The sequence below is a fragment of the Macrobrachium nipponense genome, chromosome 23 (assembly GCF_015104395.2).
Source record: "Macrobrachium nipponense isolate FS-2020 chromosome 23, ASM1510439v2, whole genome shotgun sequence".
Taxonomy (NCBI): Eukaryota; Metazoa; Arthropoda; class Malacostraca; order Decapoda; family Palaemonidae; genus Macrobrachium; species Macrobrachium nipponense.
In genome coordinates this window covers 46885769-46902914 of record NC_061090.1, presented here as the reverse complement: position 1 = coordinate 46902914, position 17146 = coordinate 46885769, and the positions used below count along the sequence as shown (strand labels likewise).

The following is a 17146-nucleotide window of genomic DNA, read 5'->3' as shown; positions in this document are numbered from 1 at the left end:
TAAACTTCAGTAGATTATTACCTGAAACAACCATGAATATAATTAGCAATGACCCCATAATAAATGTAATACAAACTATAAGATCCCCAAAGTAAATCTAATTAAATCAAATAGATACAAAAGAAATAAACAAACTGAAATACAAAAGAAAAGGGAAAGGGAATTACTTAGTATATTGCTCTGACGGTCCCTCCATCACAAGTAAACAAAGTATGAAAAGATCACCAGACAAACAGTTCAGCATGAGGTATGAAAGAGCAAAAGAACAAAATTTTATAACATTCTTCCCCCCTAGATATAAAGTTGGTTACATCACTTCATAAGTAATCAATCCCATCTGTATCGGTCCGGAGCCCTTAATTTGACACCTGGGTTGATCTCCGTACTGGAGGCAATGCAGCCTCTGTTCCAATCTCAGCTTCTGGGTGAAGTTCCATGCCCTTCGGAAACTCTTGATGGGTTGTTGTGGGTGACACTGGAGAGTGAGAGTGTACGGCCTCTAGTGACAATGGAACAGACGGTAGTTCTTGACTTTCAGCAACAGAATAGGGCATGGGGCCAAGTCACGTATGGAAACTGTTGACTCTCGTCTGCTGGGGTATCTAATGTTAGCATATGTTGGGTTAGAATCTAATAGTTCAACTTCATCCACCAGGGGTTATTTTTTGCTTGTTCTGACAAACCACCTCAGTCATACCAGAGGATGAGCTGCGTGGAAATCCAAAAAACCATTTGTGGGGTGTGACATTAGTTGCTGTCGACAGAAGGGACCTAAGTGAATGTATCACATCAGTGAGTACTAATTCCCAGTGCTGATTGGGAAGATTTTGGGCCTGAGTGCCAGGTGGATTGACTTCCATACAGTACTGTTGAGCCGCTCCACTTGCCCATTACCGATTGGCAATATTACTTACAAGTTGTGTATGCAAATTGTTTGAGAAAATGGTGAATTCTAGATTGATGTGGCATCTAGAAAAAAATGGTTTGTTATCATCTGTCCAATTTGGATTCAGGAGAAATCATTCCACTGTGGACCCCCTAATAAGATTATCAACCCAAATTCATCAAGGTTTCTCAAAACGCTGTCAGACTATAGGAGTCTTCTTCGACCTTGAAAAAGCTTATGACACTTCTTGGCGTTTTGGTATAATTAAGCAGCTTCATGACATGGGAATACGAGGTAATGTGTTGAATTTCATCAGGTCATTTCTAAGTGATAGACTCATTAAAGTAAGAATTGGAAACACCTTGTCTAATGCTTTTGAGCTAGAGGAGGGTGTCCCACAAGGCAGTGTGTTGAGTGTCACTTTATTTGCTGTGGTTATAAATAGCATTGTTGAATGTGTCTCTCCTCCAGTAAAGACATCTTTGTTTGTGGATGACCTTGCTATTTATGTCACTAGTTATGATATGCTATTGCAGCTTGTAATTTTCTGCAAAAGTCAGTTAATGCAATCAGCAATTGGGCTGATGACAATGGCTTTTGATTCTCCCCTAATAAAACTGTGCCAGTTCGTTTTACTAGGTGTACCTGAAAGGAAACCATCCCAGATATTAGAAACTAACATGGCGTAGTCATATTGACTCTTTGAAAATTAAGGTGAAGAAGTCCCTTAACATTTTAAAAGTAGTTTCAGGTTTTAATTGGGGTTGCTGATAGAGGTCACTTTTTACGGTTATATGACTCTTATGTAAATCAAAGCTTGAGTATGGTTGCCAAGTCTACTCTTCAGCAAGTGCAAGCAAGCTTAAGGAGTTAGATGTAGTTCATCATGCTGGTCTGAGAATATACTCTGGAGCATTTAAAACATCTCCAGTTGAAAGCTTATATACCGACACAGAAGAGCTCCCTCTAGACTTACGTCGAGAGGAACTGGGACTGCTGTATATGTTCAAACTAAGAGGTTCCCCAGAAAACCCGGCAGCATCTATCCTTAACCAAAACAATTCACAGCAGTTTGCAAATGCTAGAGCATCCAAGCCTTTTCATGTGAGAATTAATGCTGCAGTTGACAGTGTGCCTATTAAAGACCAAAAAATTAAGGCAATACATTGCTCTAAGCTGCCTCCTTGGTTGACCCCAGAACCATCGGTCTGTAAAAAAACTGTGGTTAAAAAATCTATTAATGTCCAAGAAGTGAAGGCTTGTTTTCTTGATCATGACCGAAAGCATTCGGGTTCTGTTAAACTTTTTACTGATGGATTGAAGACATCAAGTGGTGTTGGTTGTGGTGGTGTTCATAGTAATAACTCTTATGTGGGCAGACTTTCAAATAATGCATCCATTTTTACAGCTGAATTAACTGCATTAGCCAAATCTCTTGAGATTGCTTCTACTCTACAGGGTAATAATTTCACCATTTACTCAGATTCTTATAGTGCACTCATGGCCATTCAACAGTATAACCCCAAACATCCAATTATTTAACGCTTCCAAATTCAAATCTGTCCATTTTTGCTGGGTTCCTTCCCATGTGGGTATTGCTGGTAACGAACTTGCTGACCATGAAGCAAGAGATGTCATTAATAAAGAAGACATTCTCTTCCACCATATTCCTTCCACTGACACGAAATAGACCATTAGTTCATATGTTAAAAATAAATGGCAAGCATGTTGGTCGTCTCTCCATCTGACCAACAATAAAAAAAGTACAGACAAAGTATTGAACATTGGCCCTCTGGTTTCCAACAAAATCGTAGGGTAGAAACTATTATGTCATCTAAGAATTGGCCATACTCGATTGACCCACCGATTCCTGTTGGAGGGTGTACCTGCACCAGTCTGTATGCAGTGTGACTCTCCTCTAACTGTGGAACACATTATATGCCATTGCCATAGGTATTCTGCGGCACGACAGAGACATGGGTTAGTGGGCAGGGATATAGTAGAACTGCTTGGTCCGGATGTTGCTGTTAATAGAATTGTTGGGTTCCTTAGAGACATTAACCTTTGTAATGAAATTTAATATTGACCGCCCGGGTACGTTGCAAAGTGTAGTGTATACACTAAAGTTGTTTATATAAGCATACTTATATGAATATGAGTATGTGTATGGTATATGTATGTATAAGTTTTTTACTCTTGTTTGCACTCACGAAATGCGAAGTTATAATTTTTATGACGGATATCCGTTTTTATCATAATTTTAAAATCACCTGTATTTATTTAGTTTATAAAATCATCAACATGAATATTCATGTCAAACCAGTTTCATTATAGCGCTGAATAATCCCTATGGATTCCAGTGCTTGGCTTCAAGCCTAAATTTCATATTCCATTCCATTCCATTACTGATTGGGTGAAAAGGGGTAGTTCGACTTGTTGCAACTCCCTTCTGTGCAAGATAGGTTTTGAGCTCCCTGGACATGAATGAGGTTCCTTGATCTGAATGTACGTATATACTGAGGCATCCCACACAGGCTGAACATTTGTTCTAAGCACTTAATCACTGTAGTTGTGTTCATGTTGGGACACGGAAAAGCGAAAGGAAAACGAGAATATTCATCAACCACAATAAGTAGATAGGGTTGCGTGAGGCCGTCGGAACTGGTCCCTTAAAGTCAATGCTTAATCTCTCCATGAGTTGTGTTGCCTTGATGAGTGTTCCTTCTTGGAGTTTGTAGAACCTTGGTTTCAACTTGGCACATATCCTGCAGGAAGCGCAGACCTTCTTAACGTCCTCAGTGGAAAAGAAGATTTTTCGATCTCACAAAGCACAATAAGCTAGTCACTCCTGGATGGCACAGATTCCCATGTAGCTCAGTGAGGGTAGATGACGTGGAAACCACAGAAACGCAAAAAGCTCGGGTGAAGGCATCAGGAACCACATTCTCTTTACCGGGGCGATAATGTACTGTATAACTGAAGGCTGCGAGTTCCATCTGCCATCCCTGGATCTTATTATTCTTAACTTTAGTGCGTTTCCTGTTATCGAATATGAAGGCCACTGAACGTTGGTCTGTAATGAGATCAAAGTGCTGTCTAGCAAGGAAACGACTCCACTTACGTACAGCTTCCACGATAGCCATGGCCTCCTTTTCTATGATGTAAAGTCCTAGACATGAAGGCCACAGGCCTGCCACTCTGGTTGAGTACTGCCGAGACTGCTACTTCAGAGGCATCACATTCGACCTCAGAAGGCAAATTTTCATCCACAGAGTGTAGTGTTGCTCCTTCAAGTTCCTGTTTGAGTAGTTCAAAAGCCTGCAAAGCTTCTTCATTTAAAGGAAATTTCTTTACTCTTGCCAGTGGTTGAATCTTAGCAGAAAAATTCTGTATCCATTTAGCATAATAAGCAAATATACCCATTGCCCTCTTTAAAGATCCTTGACCAGTGGGAGGTGGTAGCTCTTGTAGAGGCCGGAGTCTGTCCATGTCAGGCTTTATAACACCATTCCCCACACAGTAGCCAAGAATGTTAGTGGTAAGCACAGATTTAATAGTTTTAGTAGCATTGAGAGTTAGGTTTCTCTTGTTGATGACCTCAAGAAAGCGCTGCACATTCTGATTATGTTGTACTTGAGTGTGTCCAGCAATAGTGATATTGTCCAAATATGGGAGAGCACCTTGTAAGTTTTCTTCTTTCACCAACTTATCCATAGTTCGTTGAAAGACTGCTACTCCATTGGTAACTCCAAAAGGTACTCTACAGAACTGGCACAGGCGTCCATTGGCTTTAAAAGCTGTATACTTCTTGTCTGGTTCCTTTAGTGGGATTTGGTGGTAAGCACTTTTCAAGTCAAAAGTCAAAAATACTCTATATGTTGAGAGTTCATTAACCATGGTGTCAATCCGAGGTAATGGATAAGCATCCAGTTCTGTATACAGGTTGATAGTTTGCGAATAATCGACACACATCCTTTTCTTATGTCGATTTAAGGGATCCTTAACCACCACAACTTGAGCTCTCCACGGTGATATGCTATCCTCAATAACCCCTTCAGCCAAGAGACGACTAGTCTCCACTTTGATGAATTCTTTGTCATCTTTACAGTAATGTCTTGATTTGGTGACAATAGGCTTACAAATAGGTAACAAATGCTGGAAGATGGAGGGCTCATCCACAGTAGCGGCTGCCAACGAACAGTAGGAGTTAGCACCAGATAAGTTGAGCGCAGGTTTCGGTCCACCGTATTCAATAGTCACTTTCTGTTGCTGTTCTTGGAAGTCCTGACCAAGTAATACTCCCGAACATAAATCCTTCTTTACTGCTAGACGCGTGAATGGATAAGTTTCTCCATTAAGATGAAGAATCAAGTCCACATTGACATAACCTGGAGAGTTTGTATGCAAATATTTCTGTGTTAAAGCGACGTCTTTATCAGTGGGATGTATTAGCAGCTTCAGTTCCCATGCTACATCTGCATCTATATAACTGTCATCACTGCACGAGTCGACAAGGGCTGTCAACTTCCGTCCATTGATTGTTGTTGTGGTAGCTGCCCGATATAGGCTCTGAGGAAAAGTGGTCCCAGCGTTAGCTGCAAGAAGAGATGACTGTGAGGGGTCAAATACTGTAGCTGCTGTAGATTTACCTCCATATGCAGATTGTTTGGACAGGCATGCTTTTGCAAAATGCCCCTTCCTGCCACATTTATTGCAACTGGAATCCCGAGCTGGACAGTGTGCACGAATATGATAGGGACCTCCACAAAAAAAGCACTTTCTCTTCATGGACAGAGTAGCTGCTAGTACTTGATTTCCAGCAGTTACCTCACAGCTCTCAGACATTGGTCCACTCTTCACATGATCATCTGCAATAAGAGGATGATCAGTGATCAGGGGTAACCACAGCAGCAGTATGCCCAACACGAGGAAGCATGTGACTGTAAAAACTAGCATTACGTTGCGCAAGGTCTAAAGAGTAAGCCTCGTTGTAAGCCGCCTGTAAGTCTAGAGTTTTATTTTCTAGAAGATGCTGCCGAATCATAGGTGAGGCCAGGCCATTTATAAAAGCATCCCTGATCAGCTCTTCTCTGTACTGTTCTGCACTAACTGCATTTAAATTACAGTCCTTGCCTAATTTACGCAATTCTCTCAAAAACTCATCCAAAGTTTCTCCTGCCTTTTGTTGGCGAGTAGCAAGTAAATGCCTGGTGTATATTTCATTAGGTGCCTTAATATATAACTTTTCCAAAGTGGAAATGGCAGTATCATAATTCACACACTCTTCAATGTATTTATACACATTAGGACTGACATAGTTCACGAGTGTCCTTAGTTTATTTGGAGCCATTTCACCACATTCTTGAATAAAGTTGGAAAACGTCTTGTGCCAATGCCGCCATTCCTTTGCTGCAGAAGGGGGGCTGGGGTCCAGATCCAGACGGGTAGGCTTCAATAGTTTCTCCATAGTTTAAGTTGAATAAATTGTTGTGACATTAAAAGGCTTGTCTGCTGCTATCCAAGCTTTATTCAACTTAAACTCCAGTAGATTATTACCTGAAACAACCATGAATATAATTAGCAATGACCCCATAATAAATGTAATACAAACTACAGGCGGTCCCCGGGCTACGACGGGTCCAGCTTACGACGTTCCGAGGTTACAACGCTTTTTCTTAAATATTCATTGAAAAATCCGCCCTGGGTTACGACGCTTGTTCCGAGGTTACGACGCTGACGCTTCCGACGCTCCGAGTTAGCGACGCTTTTAAAAAACGCATACTATGATAAGAATCCTTTATATTTTAGCACAGTATATTAATAAAAATAAGTTTTTTTGGCTGCATCCGTAAGCCTGGCGTAGCCAATGAACGGCGGTTGGAGGCCCTCCTGATAGAACTCGAAGTCCTCAATCCTTCGAGTGCCGCATTCCGGGATGGAGATAAGACCGTCCTGGAAAGGGGCGTATGAAGCCACTCTCCAGGGGTTGTTCATTGAGAACGGAGGCAGAGAATCGTGAGGAGGAAGCTGTAGCAATCCAGCACCGAATGCCGGAGGAGTAGCCAGAGGGGCCTGATTGAGTCCGGCAATTATGTTGTCCTGGGTTGTAATCCTTTCGGATAACCGGGAGAACATCTGCTCCATGCTATTCCTCAACGAGCCAACCAAGTCTCCCATTTGTTGCATCAACCCAGCGTTGGGATCCAAAGCCGGAGCTGATGCGGAGGTGGAGGGATAACTCGGCATAGGCACCAAAGGAAGAGGAGAGACCGCTGGCTCCGCCGGAGTACGGGGCCTCTCCTTGGAAGACCTGCTCTTTGAAGACTTAGAGCTTGAAGCCGAAGCTCTAGATTTCTCTGCTCCGGGATTTGCAGCCGGAGACTTACGAGATGATGACACCGACGAAGTCTTTTTGGACGACGACGACGTCTTCTTAAGGGTTTTCTGTACCCTTTGGCCCTTGACTTTGGGTTTAACCGAAGCACTAGGTGAAGAATATTGGAGCTCAGCTCCTGTAAAGCCTTGGAAGGAAGCCGGAGAAGTAGCAGGAGAAGAAGATCCAGTGGTGCCCAAGGGAAGCCCTTGGGCGTCCAACGTACCTACCTCGACCAACAGGTCGTCAACACCTACCATTGGTTCCACGTTCAAGTCCAGTGTCGCGACTTCCGACGAGATATCCTGGCCTGGTTCTTTCATCGACGCAGCGATCTGTTGCTGGATCGCCGCCATAGTCGGGGCTGCTTCTGCCGGGTCGACGTACCCCGTCGACTTGCCGCCGGGGAACAGCAGGACAGCCATCCTCAGGGTTGCAAGGGCGGTCTCTCTAACAACAGCAGCCTGCAAGAGAGGGCGTCTATTAGTTTTAAGTTTAAAATTGAAGTTCAACCTTAAACTAAAACCGGGCTTAAACCTATAATATTTGGGGAAGTAATTCACAAAATATAAGGAACTTAAGCTTAAAAGAAATCACTTAAATTAAACTTAAGATATAGTACAGTATTTACAGTCTATGTATACAGCTGGAAATACTTACCCCGTGCAAGAACTGACCCACGAGATCATAACAGATCGTACAGGTCTCGTGGTACCAGACCTGTAGATTCCCATGCGGAGTCGCGCACGGAGCGTGGGACCTACAGACTTCATGCCCGCAGGGGTCCTGGAGCATGGCGTTGCATCCTGGATGCTCGCAGTTGGTGGTCTGTAAGTGGAAGGATACATGAGTACCATAAAAGACATCACTTACAGGCTAAATTAGAACTCCGATGCATGCCGGAGAGTGAAAAATTTTTGGGCATAACCCCTCCCCTACCGCCTGAATAGGCTATAACTCCGGTGTGATCCGGTGTATAAAACAGGGGTAAGGGAGGGACCCAGCTTAAGCTAGCTTAAATTAAACTTATGATAGCCTTAAGCTTAAAATAGACTTAAGATAGACTTAAGCATAAAATAGCACTAAATTCCAGAAATGATTCCGAATCGCGGTGGTATCCGTCTCCCCGTTGTGCCGACGAGACGGGATGGTTAGGTAAATGAGACCAACTGCACGCCTGAGGTCCGCCCGCAAGCGGGGAACCAGCTCCCTCCCTCGTGATCGACGGAGCTCCGGTAAGAAAAAAGGGATTTTGACGAAGGAAAAATCTATTTCTGGGCAACGACCTGTGTCGCCCTGTGAAATGGTTCCTTTGATACTATTTCTGAGGAATAAATATTGCTATTCATCCTAGAGAAAAAAGAAACAATATAATGCCAAGATAAATGGCTCGCTCACTTCTTATAGAAGTGTCGGTATAGTAAGGAGCGAATGGAATCACTACCAGAGGTCCCTTGCCATTTAGCTTCTTCCTTCGACAAAACCCCGAACTACGGAGGAGCCGTGCTACAGCTCCCGGTCTACCACTACCGTGAGCGCCTCCGACGCCTGAGACGTCATTCCTGAAGATAGCCTCCAAGCTTGGGGTAAGCTGGGTGAGGATAATCTAACTACAGGGTGGGGTTTCACAGGGCGACACAGGTCGTTGCCCAGAAATAGATTTTTCCTTCGTCAAAATCCCTTTTCTGGGCTTGACCTGTGTCGGCCTGTGAAATAGTACCAGAGAATGCTAAACACCAAGCTTGAGGAACAGTACAGATAAATTAAGAAGGTAAAGTTAAACACTTGTAAGGTTAATAGTATAATATCAACTAAAATTACAGGTCTTACCCTAAGGGAAGTATAACGCCCATAAAACAAAACCACGGCTTATAACTTAAAATTAGTTAGCCTAACAACAAACAATAACAATACAGGTTAGGCAAAGACAGGATAAGTTGATATATACAAAAGAATGGAACTGAATCCAATTAGAATGATGAACAAAAGCAAACTCAAGGTAACCCAATACATGGAGGCGACTAAAACTAAGTAAGGGTGCAATGGGGCAGGTAGAAGGGAAGGCTACAAGAAGTTATAGTAAAAATTAAGAATCAGGAGAAACTGTGTTTCCAGCTGCCACTGCTGGAAATTTGAGGGCTTCTAAGGGTTTTAGGTAGTGCCGTTTGAAAACTGTCGGAGATTTCCAGCCTGTATACTTCTTAAGATCGTCAAAATTCATGTGTTGGAAATAATTAACCCTTAAACGCCGACTGGACGTATTTTACGTCGACATTTTTTGTCTCTCGGGTGCCGACTGGACGTATTTTTACGTCGACATACAAAAGTTTTTTTTAAAAATTCGCGGAAAATACTTTTAGGCCTACCAGCCAAAACTCTTGAATCACGCGCCTTGGGGGATGCTGGAGTTCACGGATCAAGGTGTTGTTTTGTTTACAATCGTTACGCAGGCGCGCAAGCGCGAATTTCTTTCTTGCCGCACTAAAAAGTATCTGTGACACATCTCGGAAATTATTTCGTCACTTTGACATAATTTTTTTACCATTTTAAATTAGCCGTTACATGGACTATTATATATGAAAATGTGCGCATTTTTATGTAGAATACAACAAAAAAATACTCATGATTGTTTAGCTTTTATCAGTTTTGAGATATTTTCATATAAATAACGATAAGTGCCAAAATTTCAACCAACCTTCGGTCAACTTTGACTATCTACCGAAATGGTCGAAAAACGCAATTGTAAGCTAAAACTCTTATATTTTAGTAATATTCAATCATTTACGTTAATTTTGAAACTAATTGGAAGTCTGTAGCACAATATTTCGATTTATGGTGAATTTATGAAAAAACTTTTTCCTTACGTCCGCGCGGTAAACTCTTCCGAAAATAATCATACCTGCGATTGTGGTAATGTTTGCACCATTTTAAATTAGCCGTTACATAAAGTTTATATATGAAAATGTGCGCAATTTCATGCACAATACAACTAAAAACAACCCATGGTTGTAGCTTTTATCAATTTTGAAATATTTTCATATAATAATGTAAAGTGACAAATTTTCAACTTTCGGTCAATTTTGACTCTAACCGAAATGGTCGAAAAACGCAGAATTGTTAAGCTTAAAAACGCTTATATTCTAGTAATATTCAAGCATGTACCTTCATTTTGCAACAAATTGGAAGTCTCTAGCAAATATTTCGATTTATGGTGAATTTATGAAAAAAAAATAACATTTTCTTTACGTCCCGCGGTAACTCTTCCGAAAATCATACGTGCGATGTGGTAATGTTTGCACCATTTTAAATTAGCCGTTACATAACGTTTTATATATGAAAATGTGCGCAATTTCATGATAATACAACAATAAATAGTTGAAGGTTGTAGCTTTTCTCATTTTCGAAATATTTGCATATAAATCACGATAAATAGAAAAAAAACCTCGTTCGGTCAAATCTGACTCTACCGAAATGGTCGAAAAACGCAATTGTAAGATAAAACTCTTACAGTCTAGTAATATTCAGTCATTTATCTTCATCGTGAAACAAATTCGAAGTCTCTAGCACAATATTTAAATTTATGGTGAATTTTTAAAAAAACTTTCCTTCCCTCCGCGCGCGGATTCTCCGCCACAAATCTCCGAAATGCGTAAGTCCCATTCTCGGAATATTTGCTCCGTTTCATATTAGGCATTTCATAGAGTTTTATATATGAAAATGTGCGCAATTTCATGTAGAATAAAACGAAAAATATTTGAAAGTTGTAGCTTTTCTTATTTCCGAAATAATTCCATATAAAAAAATATATATAAAAAAATTCAACATTTGGTCAACTTTAACTCGTCAGATATGGTCGAAAACTGCATTTGTAAGCTAATATTCTTACAGTATAGTAATATTCAATCATTTGTCTTCATTTTGAAAGAAATTGGAAGTCTCTAGGACAATAATTAGATTATGGTGAATTTTTGAAAAAAAATATGTGTTTACGTCTGCGCGTTACGAATTCATGCATTATTTTGTGATAATATTTTTCTCTGTGTTGCTTTTATCGTTTTACAATTTGGTTTATATACCAAAATGATTGCAATTTAGTGTACATTACAACGAAAAAAAAGTAACTTGTTACCTTCAACCATTTTGCGCACAGCGCGATTTGAATACAATTATATATGAAATTTCGTTTTTGCGCTATCATATATCGCATTATTTATATATGATGATAGTTTTTTTCATTTCTGATGGTTTGCATACTAAACTTCAGGCAATGACAAAAAAAAGGAGCCAAAAATGAACTCTTAATCTTCAAAACTAAGCGCGCTATGATTTTTTGAAAAAAATATTTTTTCCGCTCCCGCGCTCACTCTGAAACGTCTCCGGCACACGGGAGACATTTTTTTTTTTACCGCTTCGGCGTTTAAGGGTTAATAGATGTGGCCACCGCCCTAACATCGTGGGCCCGAGGAAAGGACTCTGGATTGGCCTGTTTAATGAAGTATAAAATTTGTTGCCTGATCTCTTTTAGGGATAATGTACCACCTTCCTTCCTAATGAACAATGGGCCTGAAGATTTCAGAGTTGTTTCTGCTTAGGTAGGCTCTTAATGAGTTGACAGGACAAAGGGAAATGTCTTGAGGTAGTGGTAGGATTTTCCACGAGGACCATCTGTCCTGTGGGTCTTCATTTTTGCTAGAAAATGGCGATCTGGGGATAAGAGACTTCCCCTGAGGGGAGGAACTCAATGTGGCCTGGTTCCCTTGATAAAGCTGACAGTTCTGATATTCTAGCTCCGGAGGCTAAACTTAATAAGAATAGGGTTTTTCCTCAGGAGGGATATATAATTGCAAGAGTCATTGTTAATGTCCGAGGCAGTTTGAGTACATCATTTAGGAAACCAAGAGAACTGATTTAGGTCTCGTTGATGGTCTTAATCTAGCACAAGCTTTTGGTATGGACGTAAAGTACGAATCCGTAAGTCTATGCTAAAACCAAATTGGAAGATCATTTTAAGAGCTGATTTGGTCGTAGTGATAGTGCTTGCTGCTAAGCCTTTCTCAAACAATGATCTGAAGAAAGTTATGGCTAGGTTCGTTTTCATGACTTGAGAATTTGACAACTTAGGAACTCTTGCTAGTTTCTTGACAGATGAATCATATTGCCGGAGAGTAGATTCTCTTTTATCTGATTCCAAGAATGAGATATTCTGGGGATCATTTCTGCATTCCTCATGGCTGCGAATTTCAGAAAATCCATAAAGTTAGGGTTTTCTGAATTCTTGAGGAAGCGGACACAGTCTGAGTTTGCACTAACTGGGTTAGTTTGGGGTGGGAATCCGTAGTGGTCGGAGTCTCAACTCTAGGAGTAGAGGGAACCAATTGCTCTTGGCCAGTTGGGAGCTACTAGAGCTACTTGGCCTTTGAATGTTCTGAGTTTGTCTAAAACTTTCATGAGAAGGTTCACCGGAGGGAAGAGGTAAATATTCTTCCATTCGTTCCAATCGAGGATCATTGCATCCGTAGCGTATGCTAGAGGATCAGGTTGGTGCCACGTAACAAGGGAGTTTGTGGTTTGACTCCGTGGCGAAGAGGTCTACTTGGAGTCCGGGGACTTGTAGACTGATCCAATTGAATGAACTCCTGTCCAGTGTCCACTCCGATTCCAACGGAGCGGAGCGCGATAGAGCGTCTGCTACTACGTTCTTGCTCCTGCCAGGTGAGTGGCTGACAGGTGCCATTTGTTTTTGTTTGCCAGAGAAAAGATGGCTATCATGACATGGTTCAGTGGCTTGACTTGGATCCGCCCCTGTTGATGCAGTGTACTACTACTGCACTGTCCAGAACTAATTTGAAATGTGAGTTTCTTGGGCGGACGGAGCCGTTTCAGTGTGAGGAATACTGCCATGGCCTCCGTACATTGATATGTAAAGCTGGCGGAATGTTAACGACCAAGTTCCTTTGGAACTTTTTCGTACTGGGAGTATCCTCCCCACCCTGTTAGTGAGGCGTCTGTGTGGATCAACTATGATGGAGGGGGTGGGGAAAACTGTAGAGGAATTGCTTTTGAAAGATTCTTTGTCTCCGTCCAGGGACGGAGACGTTTCCGTAAGATCGCTGGGATAGAGGCTAGTTTGTCCCGTGATCTGCAATTCGCTCTTGAGCGCCATACTCTGTTTATATCTTTGAGTTTGGCTCTGAGCAGAAACGTCTGTGACTGATGCAAACTGGAGTGAGGCCCAGGATCCTCTCCTGGCACCTCCTGGATGTTTGTTGTCGTTTGAGAAATTGTTTTGTAGCTCTTGCAATTTCTTTCCTTTTCAACAGCGGAATTGATAGAGTGTGCGATTGTAAGTCCCCACTGAAGGCCTAACCACTGGAATCGAGATTCCGGTGTTAGTCTGGACTTGGTTTTGTTTATTTGAAAACCTAAATGTTCTAGGAATTTGATCACTCTGACCGTTGCTTCTTTGCATTCTTTGGGGTTCTTTTGCCCAAATAAGCCAATCGTCCAGATAAGCCACTAACATTATTCCCTGTTTCCTTAGCTCTTGCACTACTGCTTCCGCCAATTTGGTGAAGAATCCTGGGGGCTATGTGAGCCCGAATGGCATTACCTTGAAGGAGTAGGATCTGTTGCCTAGTTTGAAGCCTAGGATGGACGGAAGTGTCTGGCTATGGGAACATGATAGTAGGCATCTGTAAGATCTATAGAGGTTGTGACGGCCCCACGGGGAAGTAAGGTCCGTACCTGCGAAACAGGTCAGCATCCTGAACTTGTCGCAATGAATGAATAAGTTCAGATGGGACAAGTCTAAGATGATTCTTCGGTTTACCGAGTCTTTCTTTGGCATGCTGCAACAAGCGTCCTTGAAATTTTACATTGTTTGACTCTTGAGACTACTCCTTTGAGAAGGAGGTCTTCGGTATACTCTACCAATTCCGTTGTTGGTGCTTGATAGAATCTGTTGGTTGGAGGAGGGCCCTCTAGCCAACTCCAACCTAGTCCTCCTTTTTTTTTACTACTTTGAGCCCAAGGGCTGAACCCCCACCACTGGCGGAAGAGGTACAGCCTCCCTCCTACCTTGGGACTCTCACTGCTGGTTTGCCGAGGGGCGGCCACCTCTTGCTCCTCGGAAACCTCTTCCTCTGTTAGCAGCCCTGCCGGATCCTCTGAATCGAGAGGCACCTCTTGCTCTGCTGCCTCTCGCAAACCTATTGAAAGCCTGAAGTTCTGGCTGTTTCATAGTTGGAATTGTAGCTGGCGAGCAGCAAAGGAAGTAGAGGGTTGAGATTGCTGGGACTGAGGGGTCAGAACAAGGTATTGTTGTTGACCCTTCGACGATGGTTGCCCTTGTGGTGCTGGGACTGCCTGAACCAACGTTTGCTGAGAAGGCTGGAAGGGAGAGAACTTCCTTGGTTTCTTCTTGTTCCTTGGGTTAGGACCAGAAGATTCCTGCCTCCGCTTTGCTACCAGTCCCCACCTGACTTTGAGGCACTGTTTAACCTTAGAAGCCTCGTGAAGGACTTCTGCTACTACTGGTGCTGGAAAGAGGTCCGTTCCCCAAATTGAGGAAGCAATCAGTTTATTAGGTTCATGGCGGATAGTAGCTTCCGCCAGAACGTGCTTCCTGCATTTCTCCTGCATGGTGTGCAGACCTTTAGCCAAAACTTTAAATAACGGCTCTTGTTGGTATACAAGAGCCGTCATCTCCGCCATAGTCATGGAGGAAAGGGATCTCGCGAGCCTAGTCCGGGCGTCGTACTCCATCTGGATGAGAGTCCGACAACCTGGGGAGTCTCTCACTAAAGAGAGAGGTGGCACAGTCCGCCTTTAGTTTCCTACTGAGAAAGTAGGAACTGCCCCCTCGAAGTACGTCTCGGAGCCTGGGACTAAGAGAGAGGTGGGTTCCGTCTCTCGTAGTTGAGGCAGGGGCTCGTCTTTCAGGGCGGCCTGAAAGGTTGCTTCCACTACCTTAAGGGTCAGTATGGTAGCGGAGTCCCTTTCCACCGGATAAAAATGGTGAAAGGACTCCTAAAGGCTGTGATGCGGGTGTTTTCACACCCCCATTCCTCCAGACTTCTCATTAGAGTCTGCTGTGCTTGTTCCCTCGGAAGGATCACTGTTTCCTTGGGAACCTTGTCCTCTCTCATCATCGCTGCTTCCGTTAGTCGGACATAGCCAATGAATGGTGTTGAAGGTCTCTGGGTGGAACTCGAAGTCCTCACGCCTTCGAGTTCCTATGCCTTCGATTGTCAACATTCCGTTGACAAACGGGGCATACGAAGCGATCCTCCAAGGGTTGGCCGCCTTGAATTCCGGCAGTTGGCTGGAATCTGGCATTGGAAGAGGAGAAGGTGGCACAGATAGAGGGGAACCTGCCGCAATCGAGGTTTGAATCCTGGCGATGGCATTCTCCTGAGCAGCCAGCCGTCCGCCAGCGATTGGATCGAATTGGCGGGGAAGACGTACAGAACTGGAGAGCTGGGAGAGCACTGAGCCGACCTTGTTGTCAACCAAGGCCCCTACGATCACTCCACCTGCTCCAGAATATTAGCCGAAAAGGATTCGGGATCAAAAAGAGGGACTTGAGCTCGATCCTTACGTGATCTATGTTTGGGGGACCTCGACGCAGAGAAGAGGCCTCCCTTGACCTAACTGATCCAGGGTGGTGAGCCGGAGTTTACAGTGTCTGTCAGGATGACCGATTTCTTGTGAGAGACTTTTTAAGTTTCTCTTCGGTCATCTTAGCCTTGGGGATCAACTGAAGTAGCCTTAGACGGACAGACCGCTGCACTTCAGTGAAGCCCCGGAAAGAAGTGGAAGTAGTAAGGATCAGTAGAAGGTGATGGAGAAAGGGAATTCAGGAAAGGCCCTGAGAAACCCACAGAAGCTGCCCCTACTACACCCTTACCTGTACCCATGGAGTCAATAGCCATGGGTTCGACGTCGAGGTTCATTGCCGCAACGTTCTTCTGCAACGTCCTCTGGAAAAATCCCCCTCCTGAAGGGAGATCATGACTTTGTTGAAGGTCCGGCCAGCAAAGGGGCGGCTGCTATCGGTCCACCACTGATCCTTTCTTGGCTTCTGGGAATACTAGGTCCCATATCCTGGGTAAGAATGTAGGGGTGGCCCTTCGAATTCCGGCCAAAACCCCCTACCCTACTTTGAGAGTCGACAAAGCTTTCTTCTTTTCTTCATCAGAACCCTGTAAAAAAGGGTCTAGAGTTAGGGAGAGGATAGGGGAGGAATGTGTTGTTGTTGAGATTATATGAATTGTTTGTCTCATATGTGAAAGGTATAATATAATAACAAGTATTCCAGGTTGATGAATGAATGAAGAAAGTGCTAAGAAACTTACTACTAGTGAGGCATCTCCTACTAGCAAGTTGCAGGTTTTGGCAAGCTTCATGATGCCAAACGATAAAATCCTCCACTTTCACTGCACATCCTGCATGAGAACGGCATATTATATGGCCGCACGGGTCTTGGAGGATGGCATTGCACCCAATCTCCTGGCACAACAGCTGTAAGTCAAAGGATACATGAGTACCAATGACAACCTCCGGTGATATATGCAAAATATCCGTGGGTGCCGGAGTAGGACCGACGGATAGAGATCTACGTATGAATATTACGTAGAAAAGTTACGAGGGGGGAAGAAAGTCTCTGCCTCCGCCTAAGCTCACTTGTATATGATTAAAAATAGACTCCGTAGGGCCCGGAGTTCTCCGTATGGCCCGGAGTTAATTAATATTGAGTGAGCAATGTCAAACTTCTAACGAAGCAAGGGATAGTACGAGAGGCAGAAATAAAAAAAACCCCGGAGTAACGCAAAAGATTCTAAACATTTAAATTAAAACAAAACAAAATAAAAACAAAATAAAAACCC

General features: G+C 43.0%; 1 protein-coding gene across 1 annotated transcript; it reads right to left on the bottom strand.

Moving 5' to 3' along the window:
- Nucleotides 1-4003: 4003 nt before the first annotated feature.
- LOC135197777 (uncharacterized) lies at nt 4004-6353 on the bottom strand. The gene is made up of 2 exons (XM_064224881.1): nt 5846-6353; nt 4004-5754 (listed from the first exon to the last, which is right to left on the bottom strand). The coding sequence occupies exons 1-2, from the start codon at nt 6351-6353 to the stop codon at nt 4004-4006; spliced, it is 2259 nt and encodes a 752-aa protein (XP_064080951.1).
- Nucleotides 6354-17146: the final 10793 nt, after the last annotated feature.